The sequence below is a fragment of the Hemibagrus wyckioides genome, linkage group LG02, assembly GCF_019097595.1.
Source record: "Hemibagrus wyckioides isolate EC202008001 linkage group LG02, SWU_Hwy_1.0, whole genome shotgun sequence".
Taxonomy (NCBI): Eukaryota; Metazoa; Chordata; class Actinopteri; order Siluriformes; family Bagridae; genus Hemibagrus; species Hemibagrus wyckioides.
In genome coordinates, this window is record NC_080711.1 from 15,734,122 (window position 1) to 15,751,320 (window position 17,199).

Below are 17,199 nucleotides of genomic sequence, written 5' to 3' on the forward strand. Positions count from 1 at the left end.
CTGATGTTCCACACTGTACATTCCTAAACGCTGGGTTAACCTTAATTGCATATTTGCGGTGTCAGCAATAGGGGTGCTCCGATCAGGATTTTCTAGAATACAGTAGAAACTGTATCGTCCGATACCGATTACGGGGTCTATTTGAAGCCTTATCACGCATTATTTATTAAACTATATTTAGCAACAATGTAAATTAAGTATTCAAATTACGAGAAGAAGAATATCATGAATTGACAACTGTATTTATTGGCAAGCAACATGTCAACTTAAAACATAGCAGCCTGTGCTTGGTCAGTAATTGGGAACAGCTTAGAGCTGGACAAATACAACTTTCCTGTAAATTATATAAAAATAAATAAAATAACAGACAGAACAAACAGAGTCTAACTAGAAACTAACTGATGTTCTGTTGTCCTTCATAAGGCTGTCGACATGTGTAAACACTGTTTGGTATAACTGCGGCAGGCAGACATCCGTGAAATATTATCGGCTTTTCTAGATCGGCCATTATAGAGACCGCCAATCAAACTTCCCAAAGTAATTATCGGCCGATTATGATCGCCAACCGATCAATCGGAGCAGCCTAGTCAGCAACCCTGATTTCATAAATACACAGCACAGGTCTCCTGCAGCTTTTTGTAGTTGACTAGTATTGTTCATTGATTTCTGGCTGTGCTATCCAGTTTGTCCTGAACAGATTCTTCTGATCATAACTGTATACTGTATAATAAAACTGTTTCCTTTTTACTTTGATTGACGTTTCCCTGTAAACAGAAAACCAGGCTTTAAAAAAATGAATTGACCAAAATCATCTTCTCTTTACATAATCATTGTAGGAAAAGTTATATTGAGCCTATTTTCTTGCTTAAGTCATTGTGCCCCCTCTTCAGTAGGTGTAAAAATCGCCTATGTTTACTTTGGTAATATTAGTGCCTTTATTTTGTCTTCAAATGATGGAAACAGGCTTCCGCAAATGCTGATATCATTTCTTAATTACGTGATCTTTGGTCACAAAGTGAGTTTCAGGATTGGTAAATCACACTCTTGGTCTGAATTGTATGTATTTGCATGGGTGCTGCCCGGTATTTTACATTTTTAGGTGGAAATGTCCTGATTTGCATAGTGATGGAAGAGAGTTGTTTTGCTTATTTGTAGACTCTGTGTAGTCCCTTCAGGATTTTGTAGAGTTTTGTTGTGATTGTTGCAGACAACTTTTTTTGCAGTTATTTCTTTTCTTTGCTAATAGAAGAACTACTTAAATTGTGAAATTGAAAGCACAGGATTCTTTTATTAAACTACTATCACTGAAGACATACATTATATTGCCAAAAGTATTCGCTCACCTGCCTTGACTCGCATATGAACTTAAGTGACATCCCATTCCTAATCCATAGGGTTCAATATGACGTCGGTCCACCCTTTGCAGCTTCAACTCTTCTGGGAAGGCTGTCCACAAGGTTTAGGAGTGTGTTTATGGGAATTTTTGACCATTCTTCCAGAAGGTCACACACTGATGCTGGACGAGAAGGCCTGGCTCTCAGTCTCCGCTCTAATTCATCCCAAAGGTGTTCTATCGGGTTGAGGTCAGGACTCTGTGCAGGCCAATCAAGTTCCTCCACACCAGACTCTGTCATCCAAGTCTTTATGGACCTTGCTTTGTGCACTGGTGCATAGTCATGTTGGAAGAGGAAGGGGCCAGCTCCAAACTGTTCCCACAAAGTTGGGAGCATGGAATTGTCCAAAATGTCTTGGTATGCTGAAGCATTCAGAGTTCCTTTCACTGGAACTAAGGGGCCAAGCCCAGCTCCTGAAAAACAACCCCACACCATAATCCCCCCTCCACCAAACTTTACACTTGGCACAATGCAGTCAGACAAGTACCGTTCTCCTGGCAACCGCCAAACCCAGACTCGTCCATCAGATTGCCAGATGGAGAAGCGTGATTCGTCACTCCAGAGAACGCGTCTCCACTGCTCTAGAGTCCAGTGGCGGCGTGCTTTACACCACTGCATCCGACGCTTTGCATTGCACTTGGTGATGTATGGCTTGGGTGCAGCTGCTCGGCCATGGAAACCCATTCCATGAAGCTCTCTGCGCACTGTTCTTGAGCTAATCTGAAGGCCACATGAAGTTTGGAGGTCTGTAGCGATCGACTCTGCAGAAAGTTGGCGACCTCTTCGCACTATGCGCCTCAGCATCCGCTGACCCTGCTCCGTCAGTTTACGTGGCCTACCACTTCGTGGCTGAGTTGTTGTCGTTCCCAAACACTTCCACGTTCTTATAATACAGCTGACAGTTGACTGTGGAATATTTAGGAGCGAGGAAATTTCACGACTGGATTTGTTGCACAGGTGGCATCCTATCACAGTTCCACACTGGAATTCACTGAGCTCCTGAGAGCGACCCATTCTTTCACAAATGTTTGTATAAACAGTCTGCATGCCTAGGTGCTTGATTTTATACACCTGTGGCCATGGAAGTGATTGGAACACCTGATTCTGATTATTTGGATGGGTGAGCAAATGCTTTTGGCAATATAGTGTGTATATATAATTCCTTTCTATGATGGCTGTACTCATGTGCAACACACATGCATTTAGAGGGCTTTGGCCAAAGGTGGTTGTGATGATGTCTCTTGAAGAGTCCTGGCTTGTGGAAAATCTGTGGTAATTTAGAAAAGTTGCAAGCTCCACCGAATATTGCAGAGTTTGCTTGATTTCTGGAAAGTCTGTAGGGACTGACTGCTAGTGAGTAAACATGGGCTTTGTGGATGTTTTTTGCACGTTAGTAAATCATGGCTCGAATCTTTCATTACTTTTATTTTTTTTCTCTTGTAGGAGATTCAAGAAAAAGACTTGGGCCAAAAAGATATAGAGAATAGCTCAAAGATCATTGAGATTTTGAGAGTGGCACTGAAAACTATCAGAACGTGGATAGGGCAGACCTTTAAGGGAAAACTGCTGCAGTCCTACACTTTCAATAGCAACCTCACGTCAGAGATTGAGGTGAGAAAAACCATTGTTCAGTTATTATCACTGTTTTTCATTTTAATGCTGAATAGCACACATCATTAACTCTACTCTTTACTTTATCATAGATGTGGAACAACATTATCTCCATAACATTCGAAAGTGAAGAATTTACCAAGGAGTGGAGGGACACATTTACTAGAGATTTTGAAGGAAAATTTCAACAGGTTTGGATTGTCTATATTTGAACATTATATCTGTCCATTAACACATAGTATTGCTTACACACTGCATTTCATTTCAGGAATCTCCAATAGACCAAATTGAAGTGTACTGCAGTAAAATTGAAGATCTTAATAAAAGCCATCCTTGTGTGGCAAGAAGTATTGAGAATTGTGCCCTACAAGCTGTCACCTCAATGTGTCAGGTATTACACATTTCTCTTGTGACTTTAAGGTTTGATTAATTCAGCAACTGTTTCCACCTCCATTTTACCCTTTCCTTATAATGTCACATCATAACACGTCAGCATCACAACAGCTTTGCCAATGCATAATTTATTCTCTAATAAAATTAGATGAGTATGTAGTAAAATATTACATTCTGAAGACAAATAAAAAGTTCAGAGACATGGTTGACTCCAGACTTTATATGTTTATTCTCATCACAGTGAGGGAGAAGAACTCCAATGCAGTTATATAATTCAGTGCAAAGGGCTAGTATTTTGTTACAGGTAAACAAAGAACTTTGTGCTTATTAGTTAAGCAAAGATGAACTTCACATCAAGTATCATATATGATTACATAATTAACCAGAAAGGAAATGCGTATAATCCCAAATGCGTCCATTCTACACACTATACATGCTATGTACTCTACCATCTAGTTTATGACTTAGCAGTGTAATACCATTTCAGATGGAACAATCACAGTTTTTTGCTAACTGGACTTATCAGCTGTTTCGCACTTAATACAACATTGCTAGCTTTAGCAGAATACAGTGAATTTTTAAACTGTTGAAAAATTCAATAAATCACAATGTGGTCTAATTTAAAAGACAATTGCCACCAGAGTGTTGAGGGCTTGAAAAATGTTTTCTCATCCAGCATCAGTGCCAGGAAGCCCCACCCTTGTTCTGCAATGAAAGCAAAGCTTCTTCCATGCATGAAGTGTGTGACATCCTACACAACTTCTTTTTTTTAATAAGTGAATCATTCAGGTACTTAAAGTGCACTTCCTCTTGAGATTTTCAGTGTGGACACACTACTAACACGATTTAAACTACAAAATGGTGCAAAATAGTGCAAAAGTATTCGATTTGGGACTCGCCTTAGGCACGACATCATCTCAACCTCAGTCACAGGCCTATTCAATTTATCATACCTGACAAGACATGACTGCAACTTTACATTAGGTGTACTAAAACAGTCCAAAGTATGATCACAATGAATAAAGAAATAACTACAAGACAAATGATAAACTCCTTAATAATGGTTTGAAATGTAATCATTTTTCATGAGTATTTTAAGCAATCTGTCATTTCTTGGCACATTTGTAGGCCAGCAAATCTAGATATTCCGTCCCAAATGAGGTACTGCAGCAGAAAAACAATTTGACAAGGGAAATTAGGTCAAATATTAGGTCGTTATTTTTTTCAATACACATTATCATAGTTATTTGCAATTATTTTCAAAAAAGTTAGCTTTAAAGATTCGTGTAAAAACATGCACCAAAAATCTAAACATTTGCATTATTGAGTCTGGGTCTATGCCCGTTGTCATCTCGGATACCTCATCATACCTCAGGAAAAGAGTTTTTGTTCTAGCCATTTCTCAGGTCCAGCTATTGCAATTTACCTCCCCATCCAGTGTAACTTGTTTTTGACAAATGTATTTATCTGTGTGATTTTCTTCCCCACTATAGGCAAAGACCGAAGCAAAACTATTTGAGAGATGCAAAATAAACTGGAAGTTTGGAAAGCTCATCTCTGCAATTATTCAGAAATCTTGGCCAAAAACTGAGATTCAGTCTGACCAAGAGAGAGAAGAGGTGGTTCTCAAGCACCTTCTCAACTGGACAGCAGCCAAGAATATTTTCCAACTTCATGGTATCTAATTTTTTTTTTTTTTTTTTTTTGACCAGGTACATGATTTGTCCTGTAAGTTCGCTTTACGCTTTATTTAACTCTCACTGTAGGTGCTGATGAAAAACTGATTGATCAGCTATCTGAAGAGGCTAAAGAAAGACTTGCCATGGCAACATCATTATTTACAAATATTTCCGATCAGCTCATCAGAGGAAGCATAAGGATTAAAGTTCTCAATCACATCTTGGCGAAGAAGGATATTTTTACTGAGTTAGTAAAAATAGGTAAGTGCAGACCAGCCATCTTTATCTCAGTAATGATATCACTTATGACTGACTGCAGTTGTTGTATTCTTGGGACCCCTCATTAAACTTGACATGGATCTTTGCATGCACACACTGCCCTGAATTTTTCTCTTGTCTTGAATGCTAATTCACATTACTTATTTTGCTACACCAAAATACACATTTCTCCTAATTTGTACCAAGACATACCCGAATTAGCCAATTTATTTCCCCCCCCACCAGACTGTCTCTGCGAAAATGTCAAATGCAAAGATTCCAATGCCATGAGGAGGCTACTTCAGTCACGAGAGGATGAGGTGAAAGCTATATATCATGACAGCGAGCTTGTTAAAGGGCTCATTGCAATGTGCCGGAATATTCAGGAGCATATAACAGGTACATAAGATGTGCTTACAGATTTAGTTTTAGACGTTTGCAGATTATTTATATATGTTTAAGGGATTGTTACGCTACTTCACATATTCTCTCATTTCAGTTGATTTTGATAGTCTAGAAGCAAAGCACCAGGTTGACATTGACGAGATGGAACTGAATAAGTTCATGGAAGTTCATACGTTTGACCAGATCCCGTCTACAGCAGCTGGTGTTGTCACATACTTTGACCTTGATGCCGATGTGCGCGACATGGCTGAGACTCTACACACATTTAAAGAGAGCTATATTTTTAAGATCTGCTGGGAGAATCAAGCTAAAGACTATGCTAGAAGGGCTAGTAGCGAATTCGAGTCAGATGATGAGGAAGAATTGTGGGCTACGATCGATTTGGTTTATGAAGACATCTTTCAACCATGCTACAGTAAATACCAGGAGATATATAAGAGCTTTAAAGATGGCAGCATGATCTTTGAAAAAGTCGATCTGATATTCAAAGCCTACATCGGAAGATATGAAGAATTAGCAGAAGATGCTACAATTATGTCCAAACTGGATCCTGCAGATGACAAGCGATGGATTCAGAGGAGGATTCAACAGATAGAACAGTATCATGAACTTCACTTGGCAGTGGAATCAGCTCAAGTAGTCATGTTGGTGAAGCAGACACTTGGCCTTCAAGGAAACTTCCAAGTCTTGGAGAAGCTGCTTATAGGAGTAAGTCAGAAAATTTCAGTAATCTATACCCCAGTCAAGGTTAACTTGCTTTTCCCTGTAGTACCAAGTTGGTTGTCAATTAAGACATTACTTACTTTTGGTTTGGATTTTCCTTAACCCAGACAGACTTCAAGAAGGAGCCTCTTGACAGTATTGACAATGAGCTAATGCAGGCCAAAACTGTACTGGTGGACATCACAGAGCCTCGTAGGCTCTGTCTCCAGGAGCTGGGGCTAAGGAAGAACTTTGTTATGTGGGTCAAAGAAGCGCTTGAAGGTAAATAGTTACGTACATGTGGTAAAACACGTGTTACCTGTCAGTATTATTTGTGTCATATTTTTACATGATTGCTGTACATTTAATGTTTTTTCTATAGAGCTGTCAAAAAATAATGTCACGTTTCAAGTTTTTTGTCATGCACCAAGAGTGCTTTATATACACAAATGAAATTCTATAGGGGTTTAACTAAAAACTATAAAAACTATAGGGGTTTCCTGCCATCCCATTTTCGCCCATGTGGGGTGTTGGTTTCAGCTGGAATACTCTCCAGTCTCTTGTGTTAAATGTTCTTTGGATTGGATTGATGACAAAGCCAATTTATATATGTAATATTATAGCCCCAGGACACCTTTGTGACTTTTTGTGATTAACAGTTTGCTTACAAAACATTGAATGTGTTTGTAATATATCTCAAATGTGTTTTTTGGTTTATTCTGTCCACATTCTTTGCTTTTTAGAAGTGATTATCACCAAAGTGGTACAAATGTTGTTTGTTTATTTATTTATTTATTTATTTATCTATCTATTTCTAAAATGTTCTGCTTTACAGATATCAATGAGCTGAAAGTGTTTGTGGACCTGGCCTCTATCTCTGCGGGTGAAAATGATCTGGATGTAGACAGAGTGGCCTGTTTTCATGATGCTGTTCTTGGCTACTCGTCAATGTTGTATGAGCTAAAGTCAGAAACTAGTTTCAGGGTCTTTAAAGAGGTACTGAAGAAGCTTTGGAAGGCACTTGAAAATGATCCCAATCTTCCAAAGAAATTGGTAATGCTTGCTTTTGGTTTTTGCAGTCTTATCCTTCATGGTAGACGCATAGTGGCTTAATTTTACTGATTGTGTGTTTTGGTTTCAGCGTGACACTGCAAGACACCTTGAATGGTTGAAGACCGTTAAGGATAGCCATGGATCTGTAGAACTGTCATCTTTGTCATTAGCTTCAGCTATCAATACAAAAGGAATCTACTTCATCAATGCAGAGAGCCAAAAGAAGGTTTGTTAAACACAAAAGGTTAAATATTCTGCAAGTGCTCTATGTATAATGCCACTGAAAATTTTGTGAACTCTTTATAGTTCTTTGTATTGCTGAATAAATCTGACCTAAATGTAATCAGATCTTTAAATATGTCCTAAAACTAGTTATAGAAAACCCAGTAAAAGAATTAACACAAAAATATTAGTTATTATATTTTATAATTATCCAATTATCAATTATTCAACATTATATTTCAGGGAAAAAAATATATGAATCTTTGTTTTCAGTAACTGGTGTGACACCCTTGGGTACATTTAACGTCAACCATTTCTGGTAACTGGTGATTTCGGCTCATTCCTCTTTACCAAAACTCCATGATATTGGTGGGAATCCTTGCATGAACTGCTCTTTTAAGGTCCTTTTACATTTCATTTTGGTTAAGGTCTTGACCTTACCATCCATTCCTTTTCTGTAGTGCTTTTCCAAAACAGGAGAGCCTGGAGCCTATACTAGGGGACTTGGGGCACAAGGCGGGTTCCAGCCCATCACAGGGCATAATTGCACACATCTGCTCACTCACATTCACACACTACTGACAATTTAGAGATGCCAAACCAGAAACCAGTACTTGGAGATGTGAGGCAAATGTTCTAAGTCCATTAAGTCACTATGCCCCCCAGTTGGCCATTCCATAATGTTACATTTCTTCTGCTTTAACTATTTATTTGTGTACTTAAAATTGTTTTCTTGCTCCATGATCCACATAAAATGAAGCTTCAGTTGACAGACAGATACCCTGATATTCTCCTGCAGATTTTTTTGATACAATTTAATATTGATAATATTATATTGATCCAAGAAACCATGGTGGATAATTTTGCTCACTAAAAATGTATTTAATGTTTTTGTGTCATTTGTATAACTGGCTTTCTTGATCTAGTTTTAGTATTTAGATGCAGATCTGATCTCGTTTCAGTTCACTGTTATTCAGAAATACAGAAAATCGTAAAGGGCTTAAAAACTTTATCAGTACTGTACAAGATCAACAAGTAGCATATTTCAAAATGCTTTATTTTTTTATATTTAATTTTATTTATTTACTTTTTTTTTAAAGTTGAGTCTGGATAAAGTTTTGAAGCTACGGATTCCAGAGGAGCATGATGAGGGCCATGAGATGCGATGTTACTCCCTTGATGATCTCAGGGACCTTCAGAATAAGCTGATGCTAATGTCTGGCAAAGGAGAGCAAGGCCAGAATGAAGTTGACCGATTTGTTGAGGTTAGTCCTAACAGTAACGTGTGAACATGTGACAAACATACACTATATAGGCTTCAGTTTGTTGACTCATGATCATCACATCCATATATAGGTGTTCTCTGAAATATTGCCACAATGGAGGATGTTCTTGATAGCCCCTCGGTAAAACATGGTGAGGATGGGGGGTGGGAGATGGGCGTTCCTTAAATTTTACAGAAAATACAGATTCTGCTGGACTTTCTTTGGTGAGCTTGTCTCAAACGACCAGGTGTGTTGCCCTTGACAATAGGATTCGTCGATATTTAGCCAGAGAATGGTCGCTCTGTGCTCTCCTGAAATCAACAACCATGTCTTTTGTTATGACCACATTCAGAGACAGGTTGTTGGCTCTACACCAGGCTGTAAGCTGTTGCACCTTCTTTCTGCATGCTGACTCATCGATCTTGCTGATGAGACCCACCACGGTTGAACTGGATGCCTGACTGGGCACCAGGCCTCTCTAATCTCTAATGTGGCTGAACAGGCATTCCCCAGAGCCGGGTTGTGAAACTAGTGGAAAGAAGAAGAGTGGACGTTAGGAAGACTGTGCTCCCCACAGCAGTGGGGAGACTACATTTTAAATGGGATGTTTAAAAAGTACTATGGCTGTGATGATCAGGCGTTCACCATCATTTAGTGTGACTTATTTGTATTATATGTATACATGTAGTTTATAAATAATACACTGATTACTAAATTTCACTGCGCTATATTATAGGGGTATATAACGTCTTTTTGCTTTTACAGGTTTTTGCCAGTGTACAGAGATTGGGTTCTGCATTTATTGACTTATTTGTGGCTGGAAATCCATTGTTCAGACTGTGGGAGGCAACTGTCTACTGTAATAGTAAAGAAGCAAGCATTGTTCTGGACTTCAACTTGGAAAGCGTTGCCAGTGTTGTCATGGTGAAGGGTGATGTGGCAGAGCAACTCCTAGATGTCTGTAAGAAAATGGAGCGTTGCCTCAGTTTTTGGAAAGATTTCATGGACAAGCAAAGATCTCAAAATTACTACCTCAACTATTTTACAGCAGAGCAGATAGTCTATCTGTGCAGTCAGTTGAATCAGAAAAACTTGGCAAATCTGGATGATCAAGCACTCATGATGCTCTCTTTCATCAAGCCAAATTGCAGTGCCTTAAACTTGAGGCAAAGCTGGCACGTACTTCAGTATGAGATGCTTACACAACCTTCCGAGCAAAATGAAGACATTGATTTTCAAACCTTTATTGAAGTTCCAAATCAAAATGAATATGAGATGGATATTGAAGGTGTCTCAGCTTCTGATTTTGGTCCGGAAAATGATACTAGAAGGTTTGACATGATTTGGAATATGTACATGAGAAATATGAAAAGTTTTCTTCCCAATTCTCTTGATGTCAGTAGTCTAGGAAGACTTTTGGAAATTTTGTCTGATAGCCGCATTAAAACTGATGTGGTTACAGATGATGTTAATGAGGAAGAAAATACTCTTAAAAAGCATCAGAGAAATGTACAAAGAGAGCTACCTCGCGGACTGTTCATTGGAAGACCAAATCTCGTTATCTGCCCTTTCACAGAGATTCAGACTTCTTGTATCTCCATTTACATGAACAGTGCAGATGAGCCACTACCCACATATGATGAAGTGCTCCTCTGTGATTCTTCCACTTCATATGAGCAAGTAGAGCTGTTCCTTAGGCGCTGTCTCACTGCTGGTTACAAGGGACAGAAGATATACACCATGCTATATGTAGATCAGCTAACGTATGAAGTGAGCTACAAAGTGGAACAATTCTTCCAACGCCACAAGGCTCAGAGCAGGAATGACTACAGACTGGTGTTGATCTGTAGTACAGATCGAGAACATGCCTACCTTCCCTCAGTCTTCAGTCAGTTTCGGCTGCATATGGTACCCCAAGAACCCCTTAACAGAATTCAAGAATATCTTGCCAAGCACTACATGGTCCCAAAGGACTTTTCCAGTGCTGCTGCTGTTTTTAAAAACAAAACGTATGTGGGAGTTGTATCCTCGGGAAGAGCAGGTGTTGGTGGGTATAAAGTCACATTTGTTTTAAAAAACTAACAAAAAACTCCAGTTTTATTGTCGAATGCAATGTAATGAATTATACCTAACTGTTGTGTTCCTAGGCAAATCGCTTTATATACGTCGGCTGTATGAAAAATTAGAGTTGATTACCAAGAAACCCTCACAGCTCAAGTGTATCCGGTTGATAGAGCCAAGAGTGGATGAAAATGCTGTTCTTCAATCAATGCTTAACGGCCCCAAGATGGAACTAACCATCTTTCATTTTGATATCACTTCTTCGGTAATAGTCTTTTAGAATGATGTATTTAAAAAAAAATAAATGTATGTTGGGCGGTGTTGACTATGCTACATTATAGGTGCAGAAAGGCCTCCATGAATTTCTTTTTCGCCTTCTGGTCTTGGGTTACCTCATGGATTCAGAAGGAAGAATGTGGAAATGCAGCAGTAGGCACCTGTACATCATTGAGCTCCTCCAGTCTTGTGCAAATGTACCTAGAAGTGGCCCAAGATCCGTAAGTCTGTTCGTATAATTTGTTGCTGATCAAATGACATTCCTACTGTCCCAGTCACAGCATTTATACTTTTTTCTGTTTTATGGCAGGGCGTAAATGTCCAGTCAGCCTTTCAGGATGTGTTTCCAGTTGTCTACTGCCGGACTCCTAAACAGGTCCTCGAGCTGGAAATGAGAATGTCAGGAGACTCAACCATGACTGTGAATGATGATCCCCTTATGGATGATAAAGAATTCAGAAGTGAGGCTTACCAGCGCCCATACCAGTATCTAAAACGATTCCACCATGGAAACAACTTGGACGGGTTTATGTACAGAGGAATTGAAGGAACCCACGTGGAATGCCTACAGTTGCTGTTTGTATACTGTGGGGTCATGGACCCTTCCTGGGCAGAACTGAGGAATTTCACATGGTTCTTGAACCTGCAGTTAAAAGACTGTGAGACATCTGTGTTCTGTGATGCGTCATTTACAGGAGACACTTTACTGGGGTTTAAAAACTTTGTGGTTGATTTCATGATACTCATGGCTAAGGACTTTGCTACACCCTCTCTAAGTATCTCTGATCAAAGCCCAGGGAGGCAACAAATAGATATTTCAGGTGTTAATGAAGAAGACCTTGCTCCTTTCAGGGTGAGGAAGAAATGGGAATCAGAGCCACATCCATACATTTTCTTCAATGATGACCATGTATCTATGACATTCATTGGCTTTCATCTCCAGCCAAATGATCAGAATTGGGTAGATGCCATTGATCCATCGACAAACAGAGTGATCAAAAAGAACATCATGACTATGGATCTGTATGAGGGTCTCAGGCTCCAGAGGGTTCCTTTTAATATAGACTTTGATAGTCTCCCAAGAGGAGAGAAAATCGAGCGACTCTGCAATGTTCTTGGAATACAGTGGCCCCTTGACCCAGATGAAACTTATGAGCTGACAACCGACAACATACTAAAGATCTTGGCTATACACATGCGTTTCAGGTGTGGCATCCCAGTCATCATCATGGGCGAGACTGGGTGTGGGAAGACCAGGCTCATTAAATTCCTCTGTGAGCTACGAAGGAGTGGAGTTGCAACAGAGAATATGAAACTAGTCAAAGTTCATGGAGGAACAAGCTCTGATATGATTTATACCAAAGTGAGAGAGGCAGAGTCCATTGCATGCAGCAATAAAGAAGATTATGGGTTTGACTCTGTATTGTTCTTTGATGAGGCAAACACAACAGAGGCCATCAGCAGCATTAAAGAAGTACTATGTGATAAAACAGTACAGGGTGAATTCATGGTGCCAAACACTGGCTTGCAAATTATTGCTGCTTGTAACCCATACAGGAAACACACAGATGTAATGATTAAGAGATTGGAGTCAGCAGGTTTGGGATATAGAGTACGAGCTGAACACACGGATGAAAAGCTCGGATCCATTCCCCTCCGGCAACTTGTGTACAGGGTACAGGCCTTGCCTCCTAGCATGATTCCATTAGTTTGGGATTTTGGACAACTTAATGACCGTACTGAAAAAATGTACATTCAGCAAATAGTCCAAAGGGTGGTTGAAAAACACTTTTTTCCTGAGGACTACATCAAGATCATCACAGATGTCCTATCAGCTTCACAGAAGTACATGAGGACAAGAAATGATGAATGTAGTTTTGTAAGCCTGAGGGATGTTGAACGTTGCATGCAAGTTTTTGCGTGGTTCTACCAAAATAATGAAATGTTGTTCTCAGAACTTGCCAGGTATGAATGTAATAAGAGAGCACAAAAAAATGAACACAGTCAGAGAGACGTTGATGAAAGAGACCCTGTTCTGTGGTCATTAGTGATGGCTATTGGTGTGTGTTACCATGCCTGCTTGGAGGACAAAGAGAAGTACAGGAACAGAATCTGTAAATACTTACCAGGGACATACAGCCCAGTCAAATTAATGCAAGAAATTTCAGTTATGCAAGATCTTCTTCTCAGTGGAGTTCCACTAGGTGAAACTATTGCAAGAAATAATGCTTTGAAGGAAAATGTTTTCATGATGGTGATTTGCATTGAGCTACGAATCCCTCTCTTCTTGGTTGGGAAGCCTGGAAGCTCCAAATCTCTGTCTAAAACCCTGGTTGCAGATGCTATGCAAGGTCAAGCAGCTCATTCAGACTTGTTCAGAAAACTAAAACAGATTCATCTGGTGTCATTCCAGTGCAGTCCTCATTCCACACCAGAAGGCATCATCAACACGTTCAAGCAGTGTGCCCGTTTTCAGGAGGGAAAGAATCTAAATGAGTATATCTCTGTGGTGGTACTGGATGAAATTGGTCTAGCTGAGGATTCTCCTAAAATGCCTCTGAAAACCCTCCATCCTCTTCTTGAGGAAGGGTGCATTGATGATCAGCCACTGCCTCACAAGAAGGTTGGATTCATTGGTATATCTAATTGGGCTTTAGACCCAGCAAAGATGAACAGAGGAATATTTGTTTCTCGAGGTGATCCTGATGAGAAAGAGTTGATTGAGAGTGCCAAGGGCATTTGTTCTTCTGATGCAATGATCCTTGAGAAGGTGAGGGATTTCTTTCAGCCTTTTGCTAGAGCTTACCTCAAAATCTGCAAGGAAGAAGGAAAAGGTTTTTTTGGCCTGCGTGACTATTACAGCTTGATAAAGATGCTGTTTGCTATTGCCAAAGCATCAGATCAAAAGCCAAGTGCAGATCAGATTGTGGAGGCTGTGTTGAGAAACTTTAGTGGTAAAGACACTGTGAATTGTGTCACTGTTTTCACCAACAGGCTTGGCTATAAACCTAACCTGGAAACCATTGATACCATTGAGCTTGTGAGACAAAATATCACAGCAATTGCTCAAGATGAGGAGTGCCGCTACCTGCTCATTCTAACAAAAAATTATGCAGCTCTACAGATTCTTCAGCAAACATTCTTTTCTGATCAGTACCAACCTGAGATCATCTTTGGCTCAAGCTTCCCTAAAGACCAACAGTACACCCAGATTTGCCGCAATATTAACCGTGTCAAGATTTGCATGGAGACAGGTCAAACCGTCGTGCTTCTGAATTTGCAAAACCTCTACGAAAGCTTATATGATGCACTCAATCAATACTATGTTTGCCTTGGAGGTCAGAAGTATGTGGATTTGGGCCTGGGAACCCACCGGGTCAAGTGTAGAGTACACAAGGACTTCCGGCTCATAGTGATTGAAGAGAAGGAAGTTGTCTACAAACAATTTCCCATTCCTCTGATTAACAGGTTGGAGAAACACTATCTGGACATCAACACTGTGCTGAAGAATGAACAAAAGCAGCTTGTAAAAATGCTTGAAAAATGGGTTGGCCATTTCATTACATCTAACAGTCAGCATTCACCTGCTCCCCAGGCAGCACAATACTGCCCAGCTGATGTTTTCATTGGATATCACTCTGACACCTGTGCTTCAGTCATCTTGCAAATTATGGAAAGACAGAAAGAAGAGATGGAACTTTCAGACCCTGAGCGGCAGCTGTTGGATGAAGCCAAACTAATCCTACTGAACTGTGTTACACCAGATGCAGTGGTGCGACTAGATAGTTCAGCGCTGTCCAGAGTGGAAAGTGAGCACCTCGCAAGGGTGTATTTTGAAGCGCAGAAGCACAGCTGTATGGCTGACTTTATCTTCTCTCACATCCAGCAGGAAGAGTGGAACCATGCATCTTTCACAGAGGTAACACTATTTTTGTTGTTTTTTTTTTTTGAATCATGAATTCAAAAATCTATTAAAATATATTTACAGTACATTTTTATTTTTTGTTATGCAACTTGCAGAGTTTGTGCTTTTTTGCATAAAAATACTTGAATTGATGAAATTTCTTAAATGACTGCTAGTGAAGACACGTAATTGCTGTCTGTGATAGCTGTACACATGTACGACTCACATGAATTGAAGAGGGCTTTGGCTGAATGCTTGTTATGATTGCAAGCTCCTCAGAATATCATAGATTTTCTTAATTTTATGTAGATTTTTTTGATAAGTAGTGACTGCATATTTGTTCACTCTTATATATAAACTATAAAGTGTATATATACACACTGATCAGGCATAACATTATGAGCAGTGAGAGGTGACGTAATAACACTGATGATCTCCTCATCATGGCACCTGTTAGCGGGTGGGATATATTAGGCAGCAAGTCAACATTTTGTCCTCAAAGTCGATGTGTTAGAAGCAGGAAAAATGGGCAAGTGTAAGGATTTGAGCGAGTTTGATGAAGGACCAAATTGTGATGGCTAGACGACTGGATCAGAGCATCTCCAAAACTGCAGCTCTTGTGGGGTGTTCCTAGTCTGCAGTGGTCAGTATCTATCAAAAGTGGCCCAAGGAAGGAACAGTGGTGAACCGGCGACAGGGTCATGGGCGGCCAAGGCTCATTGATGCACGTGGGGAGTGAAGGCTGGCCCGTGTGGTCCGATCCAACAGACGAGCTACTGTTGCTCAGATTGCTGAAAAGGTTAATGCTGGTTCTGATAGAAAGGTGTCAGAATACACAGTGCATGACGGTTCAGGGCTGTCTTGACAGCAAAAGGGGGACAAACACAATATTAGGCAGGTGGTCATAATGTTATGCCTGATTGGTGTATCTATTATAAGTAATTAATCAGTATTGAAATTGAATTCTGCATACTAATATGATGGAAAAATGATGCTTCACTAAAATGAACCCAAGTGCATCCAGTAATTTCATATATCTAATGTCGATAGTAAGTAAAAAAATATATCTATGTCGATACATAATTATTTTATTAATATTAAAAAGTTATCCTGACTATAAATAGGCCTATACTCTCATATCCAAAGGCTTCAGATTATAACTTTAGACTAAAAACCTCAGAGGAGACGACATGCAGGGCACAAGATTTGCCAGTTCCCCTTGGTCCTAGGGTTTTTTGTGTGTTTTTATTTGTTGCAGCTTGAATGGTAAGAGTGGTTAGAATGGATTTGAGATTTTGCCTCAAAATGATCAACATTACTGTAGGTAAATTATTTTGTAAGTAAAACAACACTGGTATATTTAGAGTTTGCTTTAGAAAATGCTATGATTTTTGGAATAATGACACATAATATTCATTCTGTCTGTGGCAATAAAAAAAAACTGGCTAATAAATATTTTAATGCTTCAAATACCATTTGACTCTTTTAAGTAATTGAATAATTACTTAAACGTTACGTTACATTACGTTATATAATAATAATAATCAAAATAATATTAAACCTTGGCTTTTTTTGGATAATTATTGTTTGTGTTGAAATCCTGCAGGTGACTACCTTCTCCAGACTTCTAACAGCATCAGACATTGGGCAGCTAAAGGAAGTGGTTCCAAACATCGAGCTACTTGCACTACAACAGTTTGATACAGAGCATTCTTTCCTTAAGAAAATCAGGTATGCACGAATAGTTGCATATTACATCATTTAGAAAAATGATATTTATCGTACTTCCTCCACCCTAATAATCAGTATCATTTATGCCATCCCAGGAGCTTTTTAGACAGTACCTTTGGGAACAAGATACTAATAATTCAGACTGAATTTGATGAAGCCTTACAAAGCTCCAACCTCATTGCATCCGCAAAGTAAGTCTTTTATCTTGCTTACTGTCTATTTTACTATCTGACTTACTGTGTCAC

General features: G+C 39.4%; 1 protein-coding gene across 1 annotated transcript in view; it reads left to right on the forward strand.

The window, feature by feature from the left end:
* rnf213a (ring finger protein 213a) overlaps window positions 1-17,199 on the forward strand; it is a 40,883-nt gene that overhangs the window by 9,359 nt on the left and 14,325 nt on the right. The window contains exons 14-30 of the mRNA XM_058376172.1: window positions 2,838-3,005; window positions 3,098-3,196; window positions 3,274-3,396; window positions 4,892-5,075; window positions 5,165-5,338; window positions 5,582-5,734; window positions 5,835-6,448; window positions 6,571-6,724; window positions 7,278-7,495; window positions 7,584-7,721; window positions 8,818-8,982; window positions 9,748-11,029; window positions 11,130-11,308; window positions 11,385-11,540; window positions 11,630-15,238; window positions 16,830-16,954; window positions 17,050-17,145. Coding sequence (XP_058232155.1) covers window positions 2,838-3,005; window positions 3,098-3,196; window positions 3,274-3,396; window positions 4,892-5,075; window positions 5,165-5,338; window positions 5,582-5,734; window positions 5,835-6,448; window positions 6,571-6,724; window positions 7,278-7,495; window positions 7,584-7,721; window positions 8,818-8,982; window positions 9,748-11,029; window positions 11,130-11,308; window positions 11,385-11,540; window positions 11,630-15,238; window positions 16,830-16,954; window positions 17,050-17,145 — 7,637 coding nt within the window. The remainder of the gene's footprint in view (window positions 1-2,837; window positions 3,006-3,097; window positions 3,197-3,273; window positions 3,397-4,891; window positions 5,076-5,164; window positions 5,339-5,581; window positions 5,735-5,834; window positions 6,449-6,570; window positions 6,725-7,277; window positions 7,496-7,583; window positions 7,722-8,817; window positions 8,983-9,747; window positions 11,030-11,129; window positions 11,309-11,384; window positions 11,541-11,629; window positions 15,239-16,829; window positions 16,955-17,049; window positions 17,146-17,199) is intronic.